Here is a 21,671-nt window from a genome sequence, read left to right on the forward strand (position 1 = left end):
CGCTAATTCCCATTGACTCCGGTTTGCGAGGGCTCATTGGTACCACACCTGGTTGAATGCAGCCTTGATTTCAAGGGCAGTCACTCTCACCTCTGGAATTCAGCTCTTATGTCTGTGTTTAAACTAAATCTGTAATGAGGTCAAGAGCTGAGTTGCTGTAGTGGAGCTCAACTGGTTGTCAGCAAACTTGTACAATATGAGGAGACAATAGCCTAGTGGTATTATCGCTGTTTTCCCAAGGACACAGGCAATATTCTGGGGACCTGCTTTCGAATCTTATCATAGTAGATGGTGGAATTTGAATTCAATAAATACCTGAAATTAATGAGGGGCTTGTATGTCTTGACTGTGAATACTTGCCAATTGCTCTGGGTGGCACGGTGGCTCAGTGGTTAGCACAGCTGCCTCACAGCACCAGGGTCCCAGGTTCAATCCCAGCCTTGGAGTATGGAGTTTGCACATTCTCCCTATGTCTGCGTGGATTTCCTCTGGGTGCTCTGGTTTCAGTTCAAGGATGTGCAGGTCAGGTGAACTGGCCATGTTAAATTGCCCATAGTGTTACGTTCATTAGTCAGAAGGAGTGGTGGGTTGCTCTTCGGAGGGTCAGTGTGGACTTGTTGGGCCGAAGGGCCTGTTTCCACTCTGGAAGGAATCTAATCTACACAGAGCATAGAACTTTACAGCGCAGCACAGGCCCTTCAGCCCTTGATGTTGCACCGACCTGTGAAATTAATCTGATGCCCATCAAACCTAGGAGAAAGTGAGGACTGCAGATGCTGAGATCCTGCTCCTTGGATGCTGCCTGACCTGCTGCGATTTTCAGCCCATCAAACCTACACCATTCCATTATTATCCACATGTATGTCCAATGCCCATTTAAACGTCCTTAACGTCAGCAAGTCTACCACTGTTGCAGCAAGCTGTTCCATGCCCCTACTACTCTCTGAGTAAAGAAACTACCCCCCTGATATCTGTCCTATTTCTATCAACCCTCAATTTAAAGCTATGTCCCCTCGTGTTAGCTTTAACCATCAGAGGAAAAAAGCTCTCACTGTCCACCCTATCTAACCCTCTGATTATCTTATATGTCTCGATTAAGTCACTTCTCAACCTTCTTCTCTCCAACAAATACAGCCTCAGTTCCCTTAGCCTTTCCTCATAAGACTTTCCTTCCATACCAAGCAACATCCTAGTAAATCTCCTCTGAACCCTTTCCAAAGCTTCCACATCCTTCCTATAATGTGGTGACCACACTGTATGCAATACTTCAGGTGTGACCTGACCAATAGTTTTGTACAGCTGAAGCATGACCTTGTGGCTCCGAAACCCAATCCCCCTACCAATAAACACCATCACACCATATGCTTCTTAACAACCCTATCAACCCGGGTGGCAACTTTCAGGGATTTATGCACCTGGACACAAAGATCTCTCTGTTCATCTACACTGCCAAGAATTTTACCATTAGCCACTCTGCATTCCTGTTTTTTCTTCTAGTGAACTACCTCACACTTTTCCGCATTAAGGTCCACTTGCCACTTCTCCACCCAGCTCTGCATCTTATCTATGTCCCTTTGTAACCCACAACATCCTTCCGCACTATCCACAACTCTACCTACCTTAGTGTCATCTGCAAATTTACTAACCCATCCTTCTACACCCACATCCAGATCATTTATTTAGATTACATTACAGTGTGGAAACAGGCCCTTCGGCCCAACAAGTTCACACCAACCCGCCGAAGCGCAACCCACCCATACCCCTACATTTACCCCTTACCTAACACTACGGGCAATTTAGCATGGCCAATTCACCTGACCTGCACATCTTTGGACTGTGGGAGGAAACCGGAGCACCTGGAGGAAACCCACACAGACACAGGGAGAACATGCAAACTCCACACAGTCAGTCACCTGAGGCGGGAATTGAACCCAGGTCTCTGGCGCTGTGAGGCAGCAGTGCTAACCACTGACAAACAGCAGTGGCTCCAAAATAGATCCTTGCGGCACACCACTGGTAACTGAGCTTCAGGATGAACATTTCCCAACTATCACCGCCCTCTGTCTTCTTTCAGCTAGCCAATTTCGGATTCATTTCACGAAATCATCTTCAATTCTGAAACTCCATATTTTGTACAACAGCCTACTGTGTGGAACCTTATCAAATGTTTTACTGAAGTCCATATACACCGCATCAACCGCTTTACCTTCATCCACCCGTTTTGTCACTTTCCGACGAACTCAATAGGGTTAGTTAGGGTTAGTTAGTGACCTACCCTTCACAAAACCATGCTGACTATCCATAATCAAATTATTCCTTTCCAGATGTAAATCCTACCTCTTATAACCTTTTCCGACAGCTTACTCACAACTGAAGTAAGGCTCACTGGCCTATAATTACCTGGGTTGTCATGACACCCCTTCTTACACAAGACATTTGCTATCCTCCAGTTTTCTGGCACTACTCCTGTTGATAATGATGACATAAAGATCAAAGCCAAAGACTCTGTAATCTCCTTCCTGGCTTCCCAGAGGATCTGAGGATAAATCCCATCCAGCCCAGGGGTCTTATCTATTTTCAGAATTGTTAAAATTCCAAAATTGTTAAAACCTCCTTGTTGTCAACCACAATCCCACATATTATTATCTGGGTGGCACAGTGGTTAGCACTGCTGCCTCATAGCGCCTGAGACCTGGGTTCAATTCCCGCCTCTGGCAACTGACTGTGTGGAGTTTGCACATTCTCCCAGTGTCTGCGTGGGTTTCCTCTGGGTGCTCCAGTTTCCTGCCACAGTCCAATGATGTGCAGGTCAGGTGAATTGGCTATGCTAAATTGCCCGTAGTGTTAGGTAAGGGGTAAATGTAGGGGTATAGGTGGGTTACGCTTTGGCGGGTTGGTGTGGACTTGTTGGGCCGAAGGGCCTGTTTCCACAGTGTAATGTAATCTAAAAAAATCTAATCTTGTAGCCTGTATCTCTGTATTCTCACTAACATTGCCCTTTTCCATTGTTATTGCTGAGCAGGTGCTGCTTGACAGCACTGCTGATGACACTTTTCATTGATTTGCTGATGATCAAGAGTAGACTGATGGGACAGAAATTGATTGGGTTCGATTTCTCTTGCTTTTTTTGTGTACAGGACGTCACATTGTCAGGTAGATGCCAGGACTTTAGCTCAACTGGAAGAGCTTGGCTGGAGAGTGACATATTTTGGAGCACAAGTCTTCAGTACTATTGCCAGAATGTTGTCAGGTCCCATCACCTTTGCACTAACCGGTATTTCTAACCATTTCTTGATGGTGGTTTGAATCAAGTTAGCTGAAGATTGGCATCTGAGGGTGTGGGTATTTGGAACTAATTGCCTGAAAGGGTGGTAGAGGCATTAATTAGGAAAGATTTAGATGAGCATTTGAAATGCCATTGCTTACTAGGATATAGGCCCAGTGCAGGAAAATGTGAATAAAATGGATGAATATTTGCTGTAAAAATTCTACAACTCTGAAGATAGTAACTTGATCAAGGTACTGACGGTTCCCTATGCGTGTGGAACCACAACCAACATGACACCTGTCTGCACCACCCTCTCAGCTGAATGTTTGCCTTAATTATTGACCAAATCGACCATATCAGTCAAGGTTGAGTCAAATTAATGTACTGTATAACAGAGAATCTTCCAGTTTATCCTCTACCTTACACAGAAAAGTCACTCTGGGAGGGGACTTACTATTATAAAAGGGCTTTATTGATTACATGGAAGTGTAGAATCACAAAATTTGTGTGGCACAGATCAAGGCCATTTAGTCCATCACCATTTATATCCAAATACTTTTGTTTTCTCTCTCAACACTCTTGCTTCATTTGCATATCATGTTAAATCTATGCTTTCTTGTTATTTCTTCTTTTATGAGCCTGAATGGCTTCTCCCTATCCACTCAATCCAGTTGGCTCATGCTTTTGAAAACCTCTATCAGATCTCCTTTTAATCTTCTAATCTCCAAGAACAGTCCCAATTCCTACATCTATCCTCATAATTGAAGTTTCTTATTCCTGAACCATTGTTGAAAATCAGTTCTGCAGTCTCTCTGATGGTACTTTTCCTGTAATGTGGTGCCCACAAACGTGATACTTAGTAGATACTTCTACGAAGGTCTAACAAGTGTCTTGCACAAGTTTGAAATCACCTCTCTGCTCTTTTATTTTATACCCCTATTAATAAAGCTGGGCATGCTGTATGTTTTATTAATTACTTTCTCTACCTATCCTAACACCTTTAATAATATGTACATGTATACACCCAGGTCCCTCTGCTCCTACATCCTATGGTACCTCCTATTTTATATGGTCTTTCAATTTTCTTCTGACAAAAGTGCCTCACCTCTCATTTCTCTAGATTGAATCTCATCTGCCACCTTTCCATCCACTCGATTATGTTGTCAATATGCTTTTGGAGTTTCATACCATCCCCCTCACAGTTTAAAATTCTTCCAAGTTTAGAATCTTCTAAAAATCTTCAAATGACATACAAAGATTCAGATTATTAATATTTATCAGAAAAACTCTGGGAAACTACAAACCTTCCTCTAGCCTGAAAAGTATCCACTCTCCATTTCCTATTTATGTTACTATTGTCACTTTTATACCATGACCTTTCCTCACATGTCTGTACTGTATCAAATGTGTTCTGATAATCCATGTATACTACTATATCAGTAAAATCACCACAGTCCCAAAGGACCATAGAGCTGCTCTCTCATGAGAAAGACGGGTGTTTAACCAGAGTTTCATCATGACTCCGGCAAAGGACAAGATCAAGAAGGCAGGACCTTTATGGTGGCCTCAGCGAGTGAGGGAATTGAACACGCACTATTAGAAACAGTCTGTGTTGCACACCAAACACCCAGCCCGAGCTAACCACATCAATCCTTTCTGTTGTCTTTTCAAAAGACTCCAGCGAGTTCGTTAAACAGGATTTTCCATTAGGGGAGTGCAAGGTGCCACAAACATGAGACTGCCACTAAATCCAATGAGGACGTTCGGAAAAACTACCCAGACAGCAATTAAAATATAGAATTTGGTCAAGCAGGGAGTAAATGAGGTTTTTGATCGCAATGCATTTACTGTGAAGCCTTGTTAAACACACGAAATGAAAAGCCATTCCTATAAAAGTATACACATGAAGAATTGTTTGGACATATTGCCTCAGAAACCTGACTAAAGTGGGATACCTGGGGGGGTGGTGGTTCGGCAGCTTCGGCTTGTCTGAGCCAGTCTCCCGTTCGCAGTGTGAGCTGTCCAGGGCCCTGATCTTTGTGGCTGCTCTGACTGGGGTTCTGAGCCGAATTGGCAACTAAGTATTCCCCCAAAGGCGACGACAATGACCAGGACGAGGAGCAGGAAACCGGGTGAAGATTGAAGGAGGCTTGTCTGAAAATGAACACTAGTTAGACGGAATAGGCTACTTCAGTGCTAACTTATCAGTAATATAATTATGGGAACCGTTTGCTTGGTTTGTCTCTGCCCACAGTGATTCACCTCGTTAAGCTCCTCTAACTTGCCACCTTCAGACATTTCCTCAAATATACCTTCCAGGCTGGAGTATCAGTAAAGTCCTCGTGTTAGTCGGGCCCCTAAGGCTGTACGTCCAAATAATTCTTCCCACATTAGACATCTTTCCACTCAACGCAGACCAGCCGACAACACTGCGCTCTGGAAACGAACCTCCTGTTGTCATGGAAACAGAGTGGCCCGTTATGTTCGTGAACGTCATGACGTGTTTTGAACGTGTTCGTGCGATGACGTGTGTTGGAGGCGTCAGCGCGCTCGGGATTTGGTTTCCGGGCTTGGCTGCTTCTCCTCAGGGTTTGGCCCGAGCGCGAAGTCGGACGTTGGGGGGAGGTTAGGCAGCATCAGCTTGTCTGGGCAAGTCTCTCCCCCGGCGCTCGCGGTGTGAGGTGTAGAGGCGCTGATCTTCTGGCCGCTCTGGGCTGAAATGGCAACTAATTATTCCGCTAAAGACGACGACGGTGATCAGCAGAAGAGCAGGAAACCGGACAACACAGCGTTCAAGCAGCAGCGCCTCCCCGCCTGGCAGCCCATTCTCACCGCAGGCACTGTCCTGCCCGCTTTCTTTATCATAGGCCTCATTTTCATCCCCATTGGCATCGGCCTCTTTGTCACCTCTAACAACATCAAGGAATTCGAGGTAAGGCCCGCGGCGGGAGCATCGTAAGGTTTTTGTTTTAGGCTGAGGACAAATGAGGAACAGCACCAATCAAGACATACAATTGTGAACCTAATATTATTGGGTTACATAGGATACACCCTAGATACTAGTACGATCAGCTTTTTTTTTGGTCTGTGTAAATATTTAATTCTGTGGCTATCTGAAAAATTGCACATCTGCGAAGTAACATTTCTTTTGGTCTTCGCATGTATCCTTTTGTAGGTATGCTGTTCCATAATACCTAATGTATACTGAACTAATCTGTAAAAACACATAATTGAAATGCCAATCAATTAACATTTTTAGGCATTGTTGTGGTGACACCCTGCTTTTAAATGTGAGCACTTTTTATACATGGGAACAAAGCACATTGCAGATCCTAAATCTGGATGTTTTTAGGTTCCATTTGGAAAGATATTTTCTTCATGGAAATTCTTGCTTTGTGTTATCTAGCAATAGTTTTAATCAAAAACTATCCTCACATTTTGCAAACTACATTTTGTTATTGTTTTTCCTCTTATCAATTCATGCTTCTTTATGTTGGCATTTTTTTGCAAATTGTTGGCAAGATCAGCAACACAGATAAGGGCAAGGTGTACCATATAAATCTGTAAAAATCTTGAATGTAACAATTTTTAAACTACTGAATGTTTTCAGCCAAATTAGTAGTTTTATTGAAGTGGTACCTCTTTACAGGATATGTAGTTATTCTTTCACCAACTTTAGGAATTAAACTACTTAAATCATTCAGTAGTTTGTGAACATGGTCTAGAAGTACTTTTCTAGCAGAAAGTGAGGACTGCAGATGCTGGAGATCAGAGCTGAAAAATGTTACTGGAAAAGCGCAGCAGGTCAGGCAGCATCAAAGGAGCAGGAGAATCAACGTTTCGGGCATAAGCCTGAAGAAGGGCTTATGCCCGAAACGTTGATTCTCCTGCTCTAGAAGTGCTTTTCTGTCAAGGGTCTGACCATTTCATTTTAGTAACTATAGAATGTGGGAGTCTAGTTGGGAACTATTTTCTCCTATGTTGAAAAGTCAGTGGGCTCAATATTACTTGATGAATGTACACTCTTTGAAATCTACTAGGTGAAAGTGAGGACTGCAGATTCTGGAAATCAGAGTCAAGGCTAGAGTGGTGCTGGAAAAGCACAGCAGACCAGGCAGTATCCGAGGAGCAGGAACACTTCAACCCCAGGGCATCACTGTGGACTTCACCAGTTTCCTCATTTCCCCATCCCCCACCTTACCCCAGTTCCAACCTGCCAGCTCAGCACCATCCTTATGACCTATCCTACCTGCTAATCTTTCTACCCACCTATCTGCTTCATCCCCACCTCCATCCACCTATTACACTCTTAGCTATCTTCTCCCCAGCTCCACCCCCTTCCCATTTACCTCTCCTCCCGGTAGGCTCCTTGCCTCATTCGTGATGAAGGACTTTTGCCCAAAATGTCGATTTTCCTGCTCCTCGGATGCTGCCTAGCCTGCTGTGCTTTTCCAGAACCACTCTCGTCTTGACTCTTTGAAATCTGTCTATTATAATTTTATCATCTATCATTGGGGAAAAAAAAAGCATGATGGTCACTCTTTAGGTTTCCTGTTTTGAAGCAACATTATAACTGCTCCTTCAATTTGTTTGTGTGATGGCTTTCTCTTTCGAGTTAGGTTGTGTAGATGATCGAGCATATGCACTCTTAGCTACATCTGTTGAAACAACACTTTAAATTCATCTGACGTCTTTTCCAAACCATAAATCTAGTGAATCTTCATGATTAACATCAAAAATAACTTTTGAGTACATTGTATTAAATAGTTGTCCCTTTCATTTGACACACTTAACAATTCCGTCATTTCATTATTCCTTTCCATGCCTATCCTTATCCTATTCTCTAATCCCTCCTGTGTCATCCCTAACCATTTGTTGCCAACCATATCCATTCCACCAATCACATCCATTCCTCACAAAACAATCTCTTCAGGATAATTTTGATGTTGGGCTCTGCTTACCATCTGCTGTTTTTGTTCTCTACCAAGCCCCCCACCTGGTGCCACCAACTATTGGCAGCTGCATGTGTGTCATGAGCTCTAGTTCTCTACTTTCCGCATGTGTCTGTGTGCAAGTTACTGCCCGGCAAATAGTCTCACCAAGCACTGCACCCTTCAACTACTGAATCTTAAAACCGAGTTTGATTGCAGATTTTGATAGGAGAAAAATGATCTACTTTACATTAGACTAAGTATTACCGAGTGTCAAATTGTACATCTCATTCTGTATGTAAATTCTTTGCAGATAAATTTTGAGTGTTCAGCGCCAAACTGAATAGCAGAGTGCCATCAGTTCTTGGAACTTTATGTCCTCTAATCATGAAGATACATGGTTTCATGCCTCTACAAGAATTAACTCATTTCTGTCAGGCTGTTATGGAAAAATAGTTTCCACCCAAAAATAGGTTCTTTTTCCTCCCTCTCCTATGGAGAAGACGTTTTAGTTACTTGGACGGGAATTGAGCAAGTATCAGATATGACACTGGCAAATTCCTGCAAATATATTGCTTTATTATCATAAACCTTTTATCCCAAGTACAATATGGTGCTTAAAAAGGAAGGGAATGAAAAAAAACCTTGAGATAAAATTATAGGATTTTGTTCTGATGGAATTTTTCATCTTTAAGTTCAATGAATCTGAGTAACTGTAAAATAATCCATTAAAACGTATGTTTTGCAAGCCAGGGTCTGTTTTATTAGCCCTTGAAAGCTGAATGCAAGATCTCTCTCATGACTACTGGTCAGGAATCTTCGGTTTAAATTGTCTTTGTTGAGTCTGAATGGTATCTTTTATCATTTTTATTTTGTTTTGAGGTGTTATGGAAACTTTTATTTCTGGTAATTTTATTAAAGTAGACTAGTATGAATTTGGTGGCAAACATTTCATCTGCTTGAAGAGCAAAATAAATTCTTGTTCTCTTGTTTGCTTTTAGCTGTAATATTGTAATGTTAAAATCGCACCAGTTTTGGTGATAAAATTCAAATATCAGACACAAATGCTTTAACTTTAAATGAACTATGTTTTCATTTTCCTTCCTTTGCCCTTTTTTGTCTTGTTTCAATTAGTCTTTTTAAAAAGGTATTTATTTCAGTTTCTGCTTCATGAATTTTGATAGGAGAAAAGCTAGTTGAAAACAGTTGTTTTATTTCATTGTTTTTCTTTTACAAATATAACTTCTTCTACATTCATCCTGTACGTGTTTATCTTTAGTTTTTTCATTTGTATGGGTTTCCAGTGTATGGTCAAAGCTTCCCCTTGAATGGTGGTAAATATTGCTGAAGCTTCCCACTGTGTTAATTTGTCTTGAAAATGCATGTTTTGTGGGACTTGAAACACAGAAAAAAATGATGCCAGATGAAGAAGAGCAGATGCTTTTGGGCTATGATTCTATTGGAGAAGTTACAGAGAACTCCAAGCAATGTGATGGATGTGAATAAAAGATAAAATGCTGGCAAATCTCAGCAGGTCTGGCAGCATCTGTAAGGAGAGAAAAGAGCTGACGTTTTGAGTCAAAGGGTCAGTTCGACTTGAAACGTCAGCTCTTTTCTCTCTTTACAGATGCTGCTGGACCTGCTGAGATTTTCCAGCATTTTCTCTTTTGATGGATGTTAATCTTTGACTTATTTCTGATATCAAACAGGAAGACCCCCCTGGGGCCAGACAAGTAAATACATTGGTAGCAAACAAAAGGGTTTTCCCTGGATAAGTAAGTTCACATCATATTGTAGGTTAATGGAAATTATTTTGGGTATGAGTGAACTATATTCCCACTGCCTAGATGAATGGTTATTCACAAATGTTTGTTTCCAAAATTGAATCTAAAACCACACTATTCTCAAATTTAAGTTGTGATTTGATGTGATCAACACTTAAAAATAGACAGTAACCACAATCCTAAAACCACTAATTATGACTACATGGTTGAAAATGTGTCAGTTAAGCAGATGGAATACAGGCCTACTGAATAGACTATTTGGAGAAATGGCATCTGATACTATTCAGAAGAGCTGATGTGTTTGTATAGAGTGGGTAGGGATTACAAAACCATAATTGAAGGGCATGAGCCATTCTCAGAGCAGTTTATAACTGGTTGCCTTCAGAGTAATTTAACCAAGACTAGAGTTAATTACTAGGAAACGCAGAGAAGCTTAAAATATTTGGATGACTAAATCCAACTGGGTGTTTAATAAGTTCTGTATGTTCTAAATAATGAAATGCTCTATTTATTTAAGGTGTGTCTAAATTGTGTCCCACTCTTGCCATTTTTTTTCAGTGTTGTGTGTAAACTCTAAAGCGTGTTATTTTGTTAGCTGTTCTAACATGGCCTTATGGAAGGTATTACTTCTGCTTCAACTCTTAATGATAAAAATGCTTAAATGTTAGAGAATTGGTTTTAGAAACTTATTTGCTACAACTCTTCAAACAGATTGGAAAGTTTAGCATTACTATATGAAATTATCATATAGAATTGTAGCCAATTGTTAAGATGCACAGACAGTACACCTGTACTTCATTGTCACTATAAAAAAAATCAAACTTTTGTTTCATTTTCTTTCACTTGTAACATTGAAAGATTGTGCATTCTTGACAGCTACCTCGCTGCTTTCAATACAGTAATTACATTCTTACTAACCCCCTAGTCATTAACATTCAATCTTTTGTTTTAAAAAATGACTTTTTTTTTACTTACATAAATTTGTTTGTTACCTTTCATAATACAAGGGATGTGACAAGTCAATAATAAAGCTTCAATTTTCAAACATTTTACAAAGAAACACCTTGAAATAATTGAAAGGCAAGTGTTTATGTCAGATAAGACTTTTTTTAACTTCTCTAAATGCTGGACATGAGATTTGAATTTAGGAAAAGGTATTGTAATCCTTGGAATGGGCATACATAGATTTCCCTGAGTAAACTGATCTGCACGTGCTGTGATACTGTGCAGACCATTATGGGCAGCCAGTTGTGTCTCCATCAATTAAGAGACAGTTTCATCCATGATATGTAAGGTGAAGTAGATTGTATTTGAGGAGATCTTTCTTGAGGAGAACCACCTGGTCTGGGCTCAGCAGTTCATCCACAGATGTATTAGAGAAGAACTGGGGAGTGAGACTTGTTATGATCAGCAGACTGGGCATGCACTTCGAGGTGGGTCTGACTGTGTAAAAGATAAATGACATTTTATATTGAATTATATTTTATGTTTAATGGACTGCATGGGTATTCTGCCTTGCAGCATAGAAAAATTATGGAGGCTGTTCCCAGAGAAATGTCTGCCAGTTTCTTTATTTAATGAGTCCTTTGACTTCTGAGTAAGTTTTGAAGCCTTTGTTCTATGGACATTGAATGTGGTTGATTTTAGAACTCTCTCCCCCAACTCACTTCATTCTGTATATGATGTTTCAGGAATTGCATTATATATTTAAATTTTTTTTTCAGATTGATTATACTGGCATTGAACCATATTCTCCCTGTCATAGCTGTGCAATGAATAGTACATGGAATACTACGTGTACCTGTGAAGTTCATTTTCAGCTGGATCAACCATTTGAGGTATGAATTAACTACCTATATATAATTAGTTATAAAAACATAGGTGCTACATTTAGAACTATTATCTGCTCTGGTTAGGTTGGGAGAAAAACAGCTGTTGTACCTCTCAACTGATCAGTTCTCTGGTAGGATGTGTATGCACTTGTGGTTAAAACAAAAGTGGATTTGGATTTTCATGTTTTATGGTAAGTTGTGCTCCTAGACATGCTGTTGTTGCTCTTAATAGTGGTGTCTGCTGCCTATCTAATAAGAACCACCTAATCCATACATGCCAGATGTACAATGGCTGCTAGCAACTAGCCTCGTGACTGTATAAGGGGTAAATAGATTCTCTTTAGGATTAAGTTGGCTGAAAGATGATATACCTGGAGATGAAAGCACAGAATTAAATAGAATCATGTGGTGGATTTGGTAATCTGATGTCTGAAATAAACAGGTTTACATTGCTGTACAGTACTGAATATGATTTAGCAGTTTAGTGGAATGTCAAGGAGTAGGCCCGTTATTGGAGGCTGGAATTCTTCTCATTGGTTCCAGTTATACCTATGCAGTCAATATACTTAAAAGTAAGGTAGTCATGGTTGAGTATAAATGGAAATTTATCAGTACTCTGCAATAAGCTCCAATGCATCACTTTGTTAAGTCCCAGCAACAGTCTGTGTTTTGCCAGACTGCATCAACGTTTTCAGGACTTGGGTCTCTTGGCTGCACCTTTGGAGTGGCAGGGCGATGCATGGAAGGTGGAGGTAAGACTTTGCTTGTTGTTTTGACAAATGTGCACTTTATTAGTACTGGCTTTGAAAAGTTTCAAATATAAGAGGGGGAAAGTTTACGTTTTTAATTACTTCTACATATATTGGAACAGCATATTAGTGAGCCCATATCTCTAATACTGTATGTAGCAATAATCTCCTTAAGAAAAAATGTAAGTGCTTTGGAGGTTCAGAGGCAGTTTACTGCATTTGATTCCTGGAATGAGTGAGCCGTCTAATAGCAGCATTCCCTAAAATTATTTTTGTTGCTGCATAGACTTACATGAAGGTCGTGCATGGTGGCAGGGTCTGGGATCTAAAGCCAGTGTGTTGGTCTCCCTACTGACATGCGTGGAACTGCTAAGTGGCCACACAGCCATGCAGCTTACAGGAAATGTTCCTCATGAAAATAGATTGGACAGGCTCAGTTTGTTTCCACTGGAGTTTAAGAATGAGGGATGACTTGATGGAAATGTAAAAATTCCTGTCTGGTGTTGACAAGATGAACTTGAAAGGGATGTTTCCTTATGTCAGTCCAAAACTGGGGAGCACTGTTTTAAAATTCAGGGACAAAAGAGAGTGATGATCCCACTCAGTACGCTGTTCCCACTTTTACCCCATACCCTTTCATCCCTCTTATATTTAACTCCTTCTTCTTGAAAACATTCAATGTTCTGGCCTTAACAGCTTCGTGTGGCAGAGAAGTTTGCAGCTCACCAATCTTTCGGTGAAGAAATTTCTCCTAATGAGTCCTAAATGACCTACCCTAAATTAGGTTGTGATGCTGGTTCTGGACTCTCTGGTTATTGCCCTTCCTGCATTTACCCTTTTTAGTCTTTTTCCTGTCAAAGTGGATAACCTCTCATTATTCAATATTATATTTCATGTCCACTCTCTCAACTTGTCTAAATCACACTGAAGCACGTCTGCATCCTTCTCGAATGTCAATTCTACTAGTTAATCCATGAAAAATTCCAATAGATTCATCGAGTGTGTTTTCCCTTTCGTAAATGCATGCTGGCTCAGTCCAGTGCTGTCATTGTTTTCCATGCAGTCTGCTATTAAATCTTATTATAATGGACTCTCGCGTTTTCCCTACTACTGATGTTAGGCTAACCGATCTAACACTTAATGTTAGCCACAGTGGGCCACCTCTCCTGTTTTATTTTTGTGTAAGATAGGAATAGCCAATTATAACAGATCCTCCATGCACTCTTTTAAGTGTTTGCCATTGTTAATCCACTATCATCCCTTTAAGTAGCTCAGTCCAATTTATCATAGCCAGCTTGCATGTCATTCTATCGTAGTTTCCTCACTTTAGGTTAGGACCTCAGTTTCACAATCAGCTATGTCACTGTCCATCTTAATGAAGAATTCTGTCATATTATGGTCATTCTTCCCAAGGGACCTTGCATAGCTAGATTGCTGGTTAGTTCTTTCTCACTCCATAAAATCCAGACTAGGATGGCCTGTCCTCTAATTGGTTCCTCAATATATTGACCCAGAAAACCATTGCATACATACTCCAGGGTTGTCTCCTGTGTTGGCATTGTTACTGATTTGATTTGTCTAATCTATATGCAGTTAAAGTTACAGCTGTACTTTCATTGATTTTGGCTCTAATTTCATGTAAAATGCCTTCCACAACATGATCACGGCAGTTTGGTGATCTATATACAACCCCCCACTATCATTTTCTGCCATTTGGTGTTTCTAAGCTCTATCCTTGCAGATTCCACATTGTCTGAGCCAAAAGCTTTCCTCACAATCGTGTGAATGTCCTGTTTAACCAGTAATACTACCAATCCTCCTTTTCCTCTTTGTTCTTCCTAAGTTCCCTTGGATATTCAGTTCCCATCCCTCTTCACCCAGCCCCAACTCCATAATTCTAACTATAAGCTGTTTATATCTATTTGAAATAAAAACAAATCAACCATGATCTTATTCATTGGCACAGTAGTCTCAAGGGGCTGAAAGGTATACTTCTCCCATTTTGTATGTTTGTAACAGGAATGAGCCATTTGGTGTCTCGAGTGAATTTCACCATTGTGAGATTGCTGTTTTCACAACATTTGAGTTTGAGATTGTTTTTGCTATATTTTAAAACTGATTTTGAATGAATTGTTTACAGAACAGAATTGCAAACTTGAATTTTTTGCACGAATAAATGTTTAATAACTTCACTCCTAAGAGATCTGGTATAATTTATTTTATTTCTAGTCTGTTTTGTTGTCCTTTTAATATCTTGAAACTTGGAATAAATGTCTCAATGTATTAATTTCCAGGGATTAAAACCTTCGTTTGTTTAGTCTGTCTTTGCAGCCTTCTCCTTGGTGTCCAGGTATCATTATAATAAGTCTAGACCGCACAGGCCGAGATGTCTAGGATTCAGATTGTGGACTAATTGTGATTTTGTATAGCCGAACATGACTTCTACTCTCTTGTATTCTTTCTCTGTAGATATAAAGCAACTCCTCAAAATTTCATTATTTTCTGATCATGAAATCATGAAATTTAAAAGGTCAATGTGTTGGAACCTAATCCTTCTTTGACTTCTCATTTATTTACAAAATGTCTTTTTGCCTATACTGAAATCCACTTGTTACGATTTTGCACATTCAATTAGTCTACATCTCTTTGTAATTTTAGCTTGCATATACATACCTTAAAATTTCGAATCTTTGTATCATTGGAAAATTTGCATGTGTAGATTTCAATTCCATCATCTAAATTATTAATGAATTGAGTGGATAGAGCATGGAACCTAGAAGGAGATCATTCATCATATTCTGTCAATCGGAGTATCTACTCATAACCCTATGCTTTGTTTCTTGCCAATATTTCAGTTTGTTAACCAGATAAATAATAATCTGCCCTCATTTCAAAGAGCTCAAACTTTAGCTGACCATCTCTTTAAATTAAAGATTTGTTAGACAAAATCTACATTGTACAAACTCTTGCTACTTTTCTCTGATCAAAGTGTTGAGTATTTGTTTTTTTTTTAAATTTGTTTAAGGATCGTGAGCATGAAAATGTGGTAGAGAGCTGCCTGGCCTTAATTATAGACTGTTAAAATGTAAGTGGGTGGCATGGTGGCACAGAGGTTAGCACTGCTGCCTCACAGTGCCAGAGACCCGGGTTCAATTCCCACCTCAGGCGACTGACTGTGGAGTTTGCACATTCTCCCCGTGTCTGCGTGGGTTTCCTTCGGGTGCTCCGGTTTCCTCCCACAATCCAAAAATGTGCAGGTTAAGTGAATTGGCCATACTAAATTGCCCGTAGTGTTAGGTGCAGAGGTAAATGTAGGGGAATGGGTCTGGGTGGGTTGCGTTTCGGCAGGTCGGTGTGGACTTGTTGGGCCGAAGGGCCTGTTTCCACACTGTAAGGAATCTAATCTAAATTAACTGCGAAAAAATTTATTAAATCTTGAGTGAATTGGTCTGGAACTGATTTTCAGCTGTCACCGTTTTTAAATAGTGGAGCACCATGCAAGCACCATTCTCCAATTCAAATGACCGTTGTCTAACAGAGAGAACCGTATAGATGTCTTAGCTATAAAATTCCAAAGTTCTGTGTAGTCCTGAGGGTTTGTCTGTCTTTGATTCCATTAATTTATCAATTATTGTTATTTTGCTTATATCATTTTGAGTCCCTGTCCCTAATCCAATAATAGTTTCAATGTGAATAATGGATACTTAAATAAGTGTTTCTTCCTACATTATTTCTGTCCCTCAAATATAACAGGCAGCAGTAGATCAGATTGAAATTTCAGTTGTGGAAAATCTTTAGCTCTATATATTATTTTGTTTTTGTTGCACAGCAATTTAATTAGCTTTCCTCATTTTTAAGCATGCTGATAAAGTCAGTTTTGGAATATTTGCAAGGCAATTTTGAGCGAGTAATTCACCTTCCTTGGTATACAGACATGTTGGACATGATTGGTTAAAGACTTAGTTAAGAGTGTTGATTGATTTTAGTTGAAATAAAGATTGAATGGAATTAATATAGTTATTAGACTATTTAACTAGGATTCTAAACACAGACTAAAGATCATGGTTAAATTTTAAATGAAAGTAGATATTAGAGGGTTGAGACTTTTGAACACTCCAGACTTCTTTTTGCTGGTGGATAATGGAGTGTTTGTAGATACTTGCCTGGGTTGAATTTTGGTTAGACATGCAGTAGGAGGTGAAGATTGTTCATGCCCTTCAAAATAATTTCGTGTTATTACACAACTTTGACAGCCGAAATCAAGATTATAGTCAGTTGAAACCCAGACCTGGGGTCTGATGCTCTGATCGGCTGTTTGCTAAGTTGTGATTGTATTTTCTTCCTTCTGCTGGAAGGGAATGACAGGTGAAGGAGATGGTGATGTTCTTTGCTCCTTAGAACAAAGATACTGTGAAAGAATGTTTAAGTAGGTTGTTAGTTTGATACAATGTTGCTTATTTATACTTTGGAACAGTCAGGATCTTTTGGTTTAATTGGAAATATTTTTGTAGTAGTTATACAAGATGACAGTAGAAATGGTAGTATGAGAAGAACGTTTTTGATTAGTTTCTTGAGACCTTTCAGTGATAAACATTTCTATACACCAGATCCGAAACCATTCAAGAATAACATAAAATTAACATTTTTTGTTTAGGAAGAGATAATGTAATGAATTCACAAGTGTCATTATAACATCTTGAAATTCTTGTTTATTGTTAGGCTCAGGAGCAATGAAGCATCTTGACATGATTTTAATGACCCGTGTGATAGTAGAAACCAGATGCTTTTTTGTTGCAGTAACTTTTCAAATTAAATGGTAAGAAACAGCAATAGAAAGTGGCTCTATGCAATAAACCCAGTGGCGTAATTAGGTCAATTTCTATTCTGTAGGGCTTCCATTATGCCAAGCAGGGCTCTTAATAGCATAAGGCATTCATAGCCAAATAAGAACATTAAATCTGACAGGAAATTGTACAGGATAGAAAGATAACCTCATACAACTTGCTGTGTCAAACTACCTTTTTTTTAAAAAGACATTGTTCTATCTGGCAAAAGCGACCAGGGGTCTCCATAGAATTATTTTGTAAGCCCAACTCAGTTACTGAAAAGTAGGAGGAGGGACAATCATATTAGTCTTGAATGTGTCCCATGTTTTCATTGTAATTTAGTTTGTTGGTCACACAGAGCAAAAAGTGATTATACTATATACCTATATACTAAATAAAGATTGATTGTGTTCACCTTAGTAGTGATTGTGTTAGCAACCTTGTACAATGTCCTGTGCAAACTTTCCTAAAAATGAAAGTAGCTTTCTGTCCAAAGCTTGTAACTGAACCTTGTTTAAACTGAATATATTTTGCAGGGAAATGTTTTTATGTATTATGGATTATCAAATTTCTACCAGAACCATAGACGATATGTCAAATCAAGAGATGACAGCCAGCTTAATGGTGATAAGGCTTCTTTAAAAGTAAGTGGATGTTCTTTTGGAATATAATTGTAACAACTGAGTGTTTATACTGCAAACTTTGTTTGAACTGGTGCTCTTGATAAGCTGGCAAAAATTATGTACTTCAAATGTCGTGAAGTTTATTGTATTATTCTGCCCAATTATCATTGAGGTAAATAAATTTTTAAAAACAATGTAAATATACTTGTTCAATTGATTGGCTACATGAAATATCAACAGTTGGATAGCAAGAGTGGGGAACTTGATTATTAAAGGTCACGAGTTCACAGTGAGGGGGAAGAGTTTAAGGGGGATACGCATGGGAAGTTCTATGCAGAGGAGCGTGGGTGCCTGGAACGCCTTACTGGTGGAGGTGGTGGGGGCGGGCACGATAGCATCATTTACAATGTATCTAGACAGATACACGAATGGACAAGGAGCGGGGGATGCAGATCCTTAGAAAATAGGCGACAGGTTTAGATAGAGGATCTGGATCGGCACAAGCTTGGAGGGCCAAATGGCCTGTTCCTGTGTTGTAATTTTCTTTGTTCTTTGATTCAATTTTGAGTCAATTTCTCCTCATACTGCAATTTACTGTAGTGTCAGAGTAGTCAGTTGCCAGAGTGAGAAGGTTCTCTGCTGATTTTATTTAAGGTAAGTTGCAGTTTTTTTTTCCCCCAAGTGATTTATGTTGTAAATAAAGTATAAGTGATGTGTATTATGTTTATATTACTTAGTGTGTTTTTACATTGATTGTGTGGACCGTTTGATTATCTGGAATAATTGATCAATCGGCACCCTCCTGGTCCCATAGCTGCTGGATAATTTTACTGTACTGTCAATTTCATTCTGTAAGTAGACTGCAATACAACTCTGCTAGCATTCGAGCAAGAAATTCAGAAGTTTGCAGACATTGCCATGTAGAGGATACTTGTAAGCTCAGATGATATAGATGGGCTGATGGAATGGGTAGGAAGCGGCAGATGGAGTTCAACCCTGATTAAGTGTGAGATAATGCATTTAGAGAGATCATAGGGCAAAAGGAATACACGGTAAAAGGGAATATATTCAGAGGGATAGATGATATGAGAGATCTTGGTGTGCAAGTGAACAAGTCCCTAAAAGTAGCACTACAGGTAGATAAGGTGGTAAAGAAGGCATATGGAATGCTCTCCTTCGTTGGCAGAGGTATTGAATACAAAAGTAGGGATAAAAATGAAAATGTAGAAGGCACTGGTGAGGCCACAACTGGAGTAATGTATGCAGTTCTGGTCACCACATTTCAGGAAGGACCAAATTGCTCTGACGAGAGTGCAGAGAAGGTTTACTAAAATGATGCCAAGGCTGGAGAATTGTATCTATGAAGAAAGACTGGAGACATTGGGGTTGTTTTCCTTGGAACAGAGAAGGCTGAGGGCTGATATGATTGAGGTACCAAAAAAATGGTGAGGAGTAGAGATAGAATAGACAGGAAGAACCTGTTTCCCTGGGCAGAGTTCAAAAACCGGAGGTCATTAGAGCTAACTGGCATAAGAATTAGAGGGGATGTGAGGAAAACCGTTTTTACGTAGAGGGTGGGAGGCATCTAGAATTTGATCTAGTTGGTGGTAGAGGCAGAGACACTAAATAGTATGTGGATTTGAAGCTTAAGTACTGCAAGGCTATGGGCCAGTTGCAAGAAGTGGGATTAGAAAAGGTATCTGGGTGTCTTTGGCTTGGCATTGGCTCCATCTTGTCAATGTCCCCTTTCTGTGCTGTATCATTTCTAGGTTATGTGGAGTGACACTTGAACAATTTCTAACTTGTGTTAATTTCAACCATGAAATGAAATTCTTGTCAATTGTCAGTTAATGAAGTACATAATAAAGGTCAGAAGGAATTTAATTCCGTTTGTGGATTTTTTTTAACAGAATGTAACTGACCAGCTGTCATATAATTACCAAATTAGATGAGACAGAGGGTGATTGGGTGAGGGGCATGTGTCTGGTGATTGGGAATGTCAGGCAGTTTGTTGGGCAAGATGTGAAGTGAGTCGTTAGAAAGGGGAAGAGAATTGAGAAGTGATTGGTTGTAAAGAGAAGAGAGCAGAATGCTATCAATGGTTGCCTTTTAACACAGGGATAGCTAGCAAACTGCGAAACAGGAAAACGTAATCACAGGTAGTGAATTCCTTGCAAATGAGTGTGCTTTTAATAAAGTTTGTTTTCGTTATCAAAAAGAAAATTTTTACATTTAACTTATAGCTGTTGTTTTTTGCCAATTTAAATTCTGTGGTGTCAAGGAAATTTATGCTCTCCTTGTATGTTGTGGCTTTAAGTGTAATAGAAGGTTGATAATTGTTGAGGTATGACTGAAACATTTTTATTCTGATTGAGGGCCAGACACCCCATGTGTCAAAGTAAGTATTGAAGATTATTGCATTATTGCATAATGGAGTTAGTAAGAATAAAAAAAATTAACCCTTGAAGCCTCACGAGCTGTTCGGTGTGGATGTTTGATCACTGTAGCATAGCCTTAGGGTTAATTTGTGATAATTACCTTTCTGTAGAGATGAGAATGTCAGTCATTTGTGGATTTCAGACTTACGGAACATTGGACTTGACTGTTTGATTTTCTTTTCATCTGACCTTTGTCTGGCCTAAAAGAACTGACGCTCCTCTGGTCTCTATTTAAAGTGCCATCAGTTTGACAAGGCTTTCGCTTATTTGTGTAGATGCAGAGGCTATGGTGGCATGTTGTTCCCATAAGTACCCTGCCATGTTCTTTGCTGGAGGATTCTGTGCTGTTGGTTGAAAATAGCTGGATTTTTCTCAGCCAACCTGAGGCTCATTACAGATGGAGTAACCACTCCAATTGAATTGCGTTGGGCTACTGCTTCTGGCTCCAGCCCTGGTAAGGAGAGTAATTCTAGCTCACTGTGGTCTCAGACATGCTCTGTTCTGAGCAGCAGTAGTTGCTTTGCACTGCTTCTGGCTTAATCTGTCAAGGACCCTGGTACTCTCATAAATATTGGGTATGATTGTGCTCTCCAGCCTGCCATGCTTGCGTTGACTCTTGGAACGGGCAGTCCTGCTTAATCCTGTATTTCCTGCTTTTTGTCTGTAACCCTGCAAGTTTGACTTCCTCAACTTCCATTTCTTCAACTCACTTAAGAATTATTTATGAGATCAGAGAGCATTCCAGAACCTGGCATTGTTGAATGAAAGAATTTCTCAATTTAAGAACATCATAAGTGCATTTAATCTTGCAACTCTTTTTATTGTTAATTTGTAGATGTGGATGTTACTGGCTAGGCCAGCATTTAATGCCTGACCCTAATTGCTTGGAGGGCATTTAAGAAACAGGCATGTTGCTTTGGGTCAAGTTTCATAAGTGAGATTTTCTTCCCTAATAGATATCAGTGAACAGGTTGGGTTTTTATGTCGATCCATAGTGGTTACACAGTTGTCATTTGGCTAACTTCTTATTCCAGATTTATATTCAATTCAAATTTCACCATCTGCTACGGTGAGATTCGAACCAATGTCTCCAGAATGTTAGCCTGGGGTTCTGAATCATTAGTCCAGTGACAGTTAGCATTTTGGGTCCTTTGTTTGTTTGTTTGTTTGTTCAGAACTGAAAATAACTGGGAAAGTCTGGTATTTATTTATATTGGTGG

At 39.6% G+C, this 21,671-nt stretch overlaps 1 protein-coding gene across 1 annotated transcript in view; it reads left to right on the forward strand.

Moving 5' to 3' along the window:
• The first annotated feature begins 5,809 nt into the window (after positions 1 to 5,809).
• The window catches only part of LOC140483154 (cell cycle control protein 50A-like), a 35,608-nt gene continuing 19,746 nt past the window's right edge, over positions 5,810 to 21,671 (forward strand). The window contains exons 1-3 of the mRNA XM_072581169.1: positions 5,810 to 6,200; positions 11,708 to 11,821; positions 17,927 to 18,034. Of these exons, the coding sequence (XP_072437270.1) occupies positions 5,988 to 6,200; positions 11,708 to 11,821; positions 17,927 to 18,034 (435 nt within the window). The 5' untranslated portion in view covers positions 5,810 to 5,987. The remainder of the gene's footprint in view (positions 6,201 to 11,707; positions 11,822 to 17,926; positions 18,035 to 21,671) is intronic.

The sequence above is a fragment of the Chiloscyllium punctatum genome, chromosome 11 (genome assembly GCF_047496795.1).
Source record: "Chiloscyllium punctatum isolate Juve2018m chromosome 11, sChiPun1.3, whole genome shotgun sequence".
NCBI classification, from domain to species: Eukaryota; Metazoa; Chordata; class Chondrichthyes; order Orectolobiformes; family Hemiscylliidae; genus Chiloscyllium; species Chiloscyllium punctatum.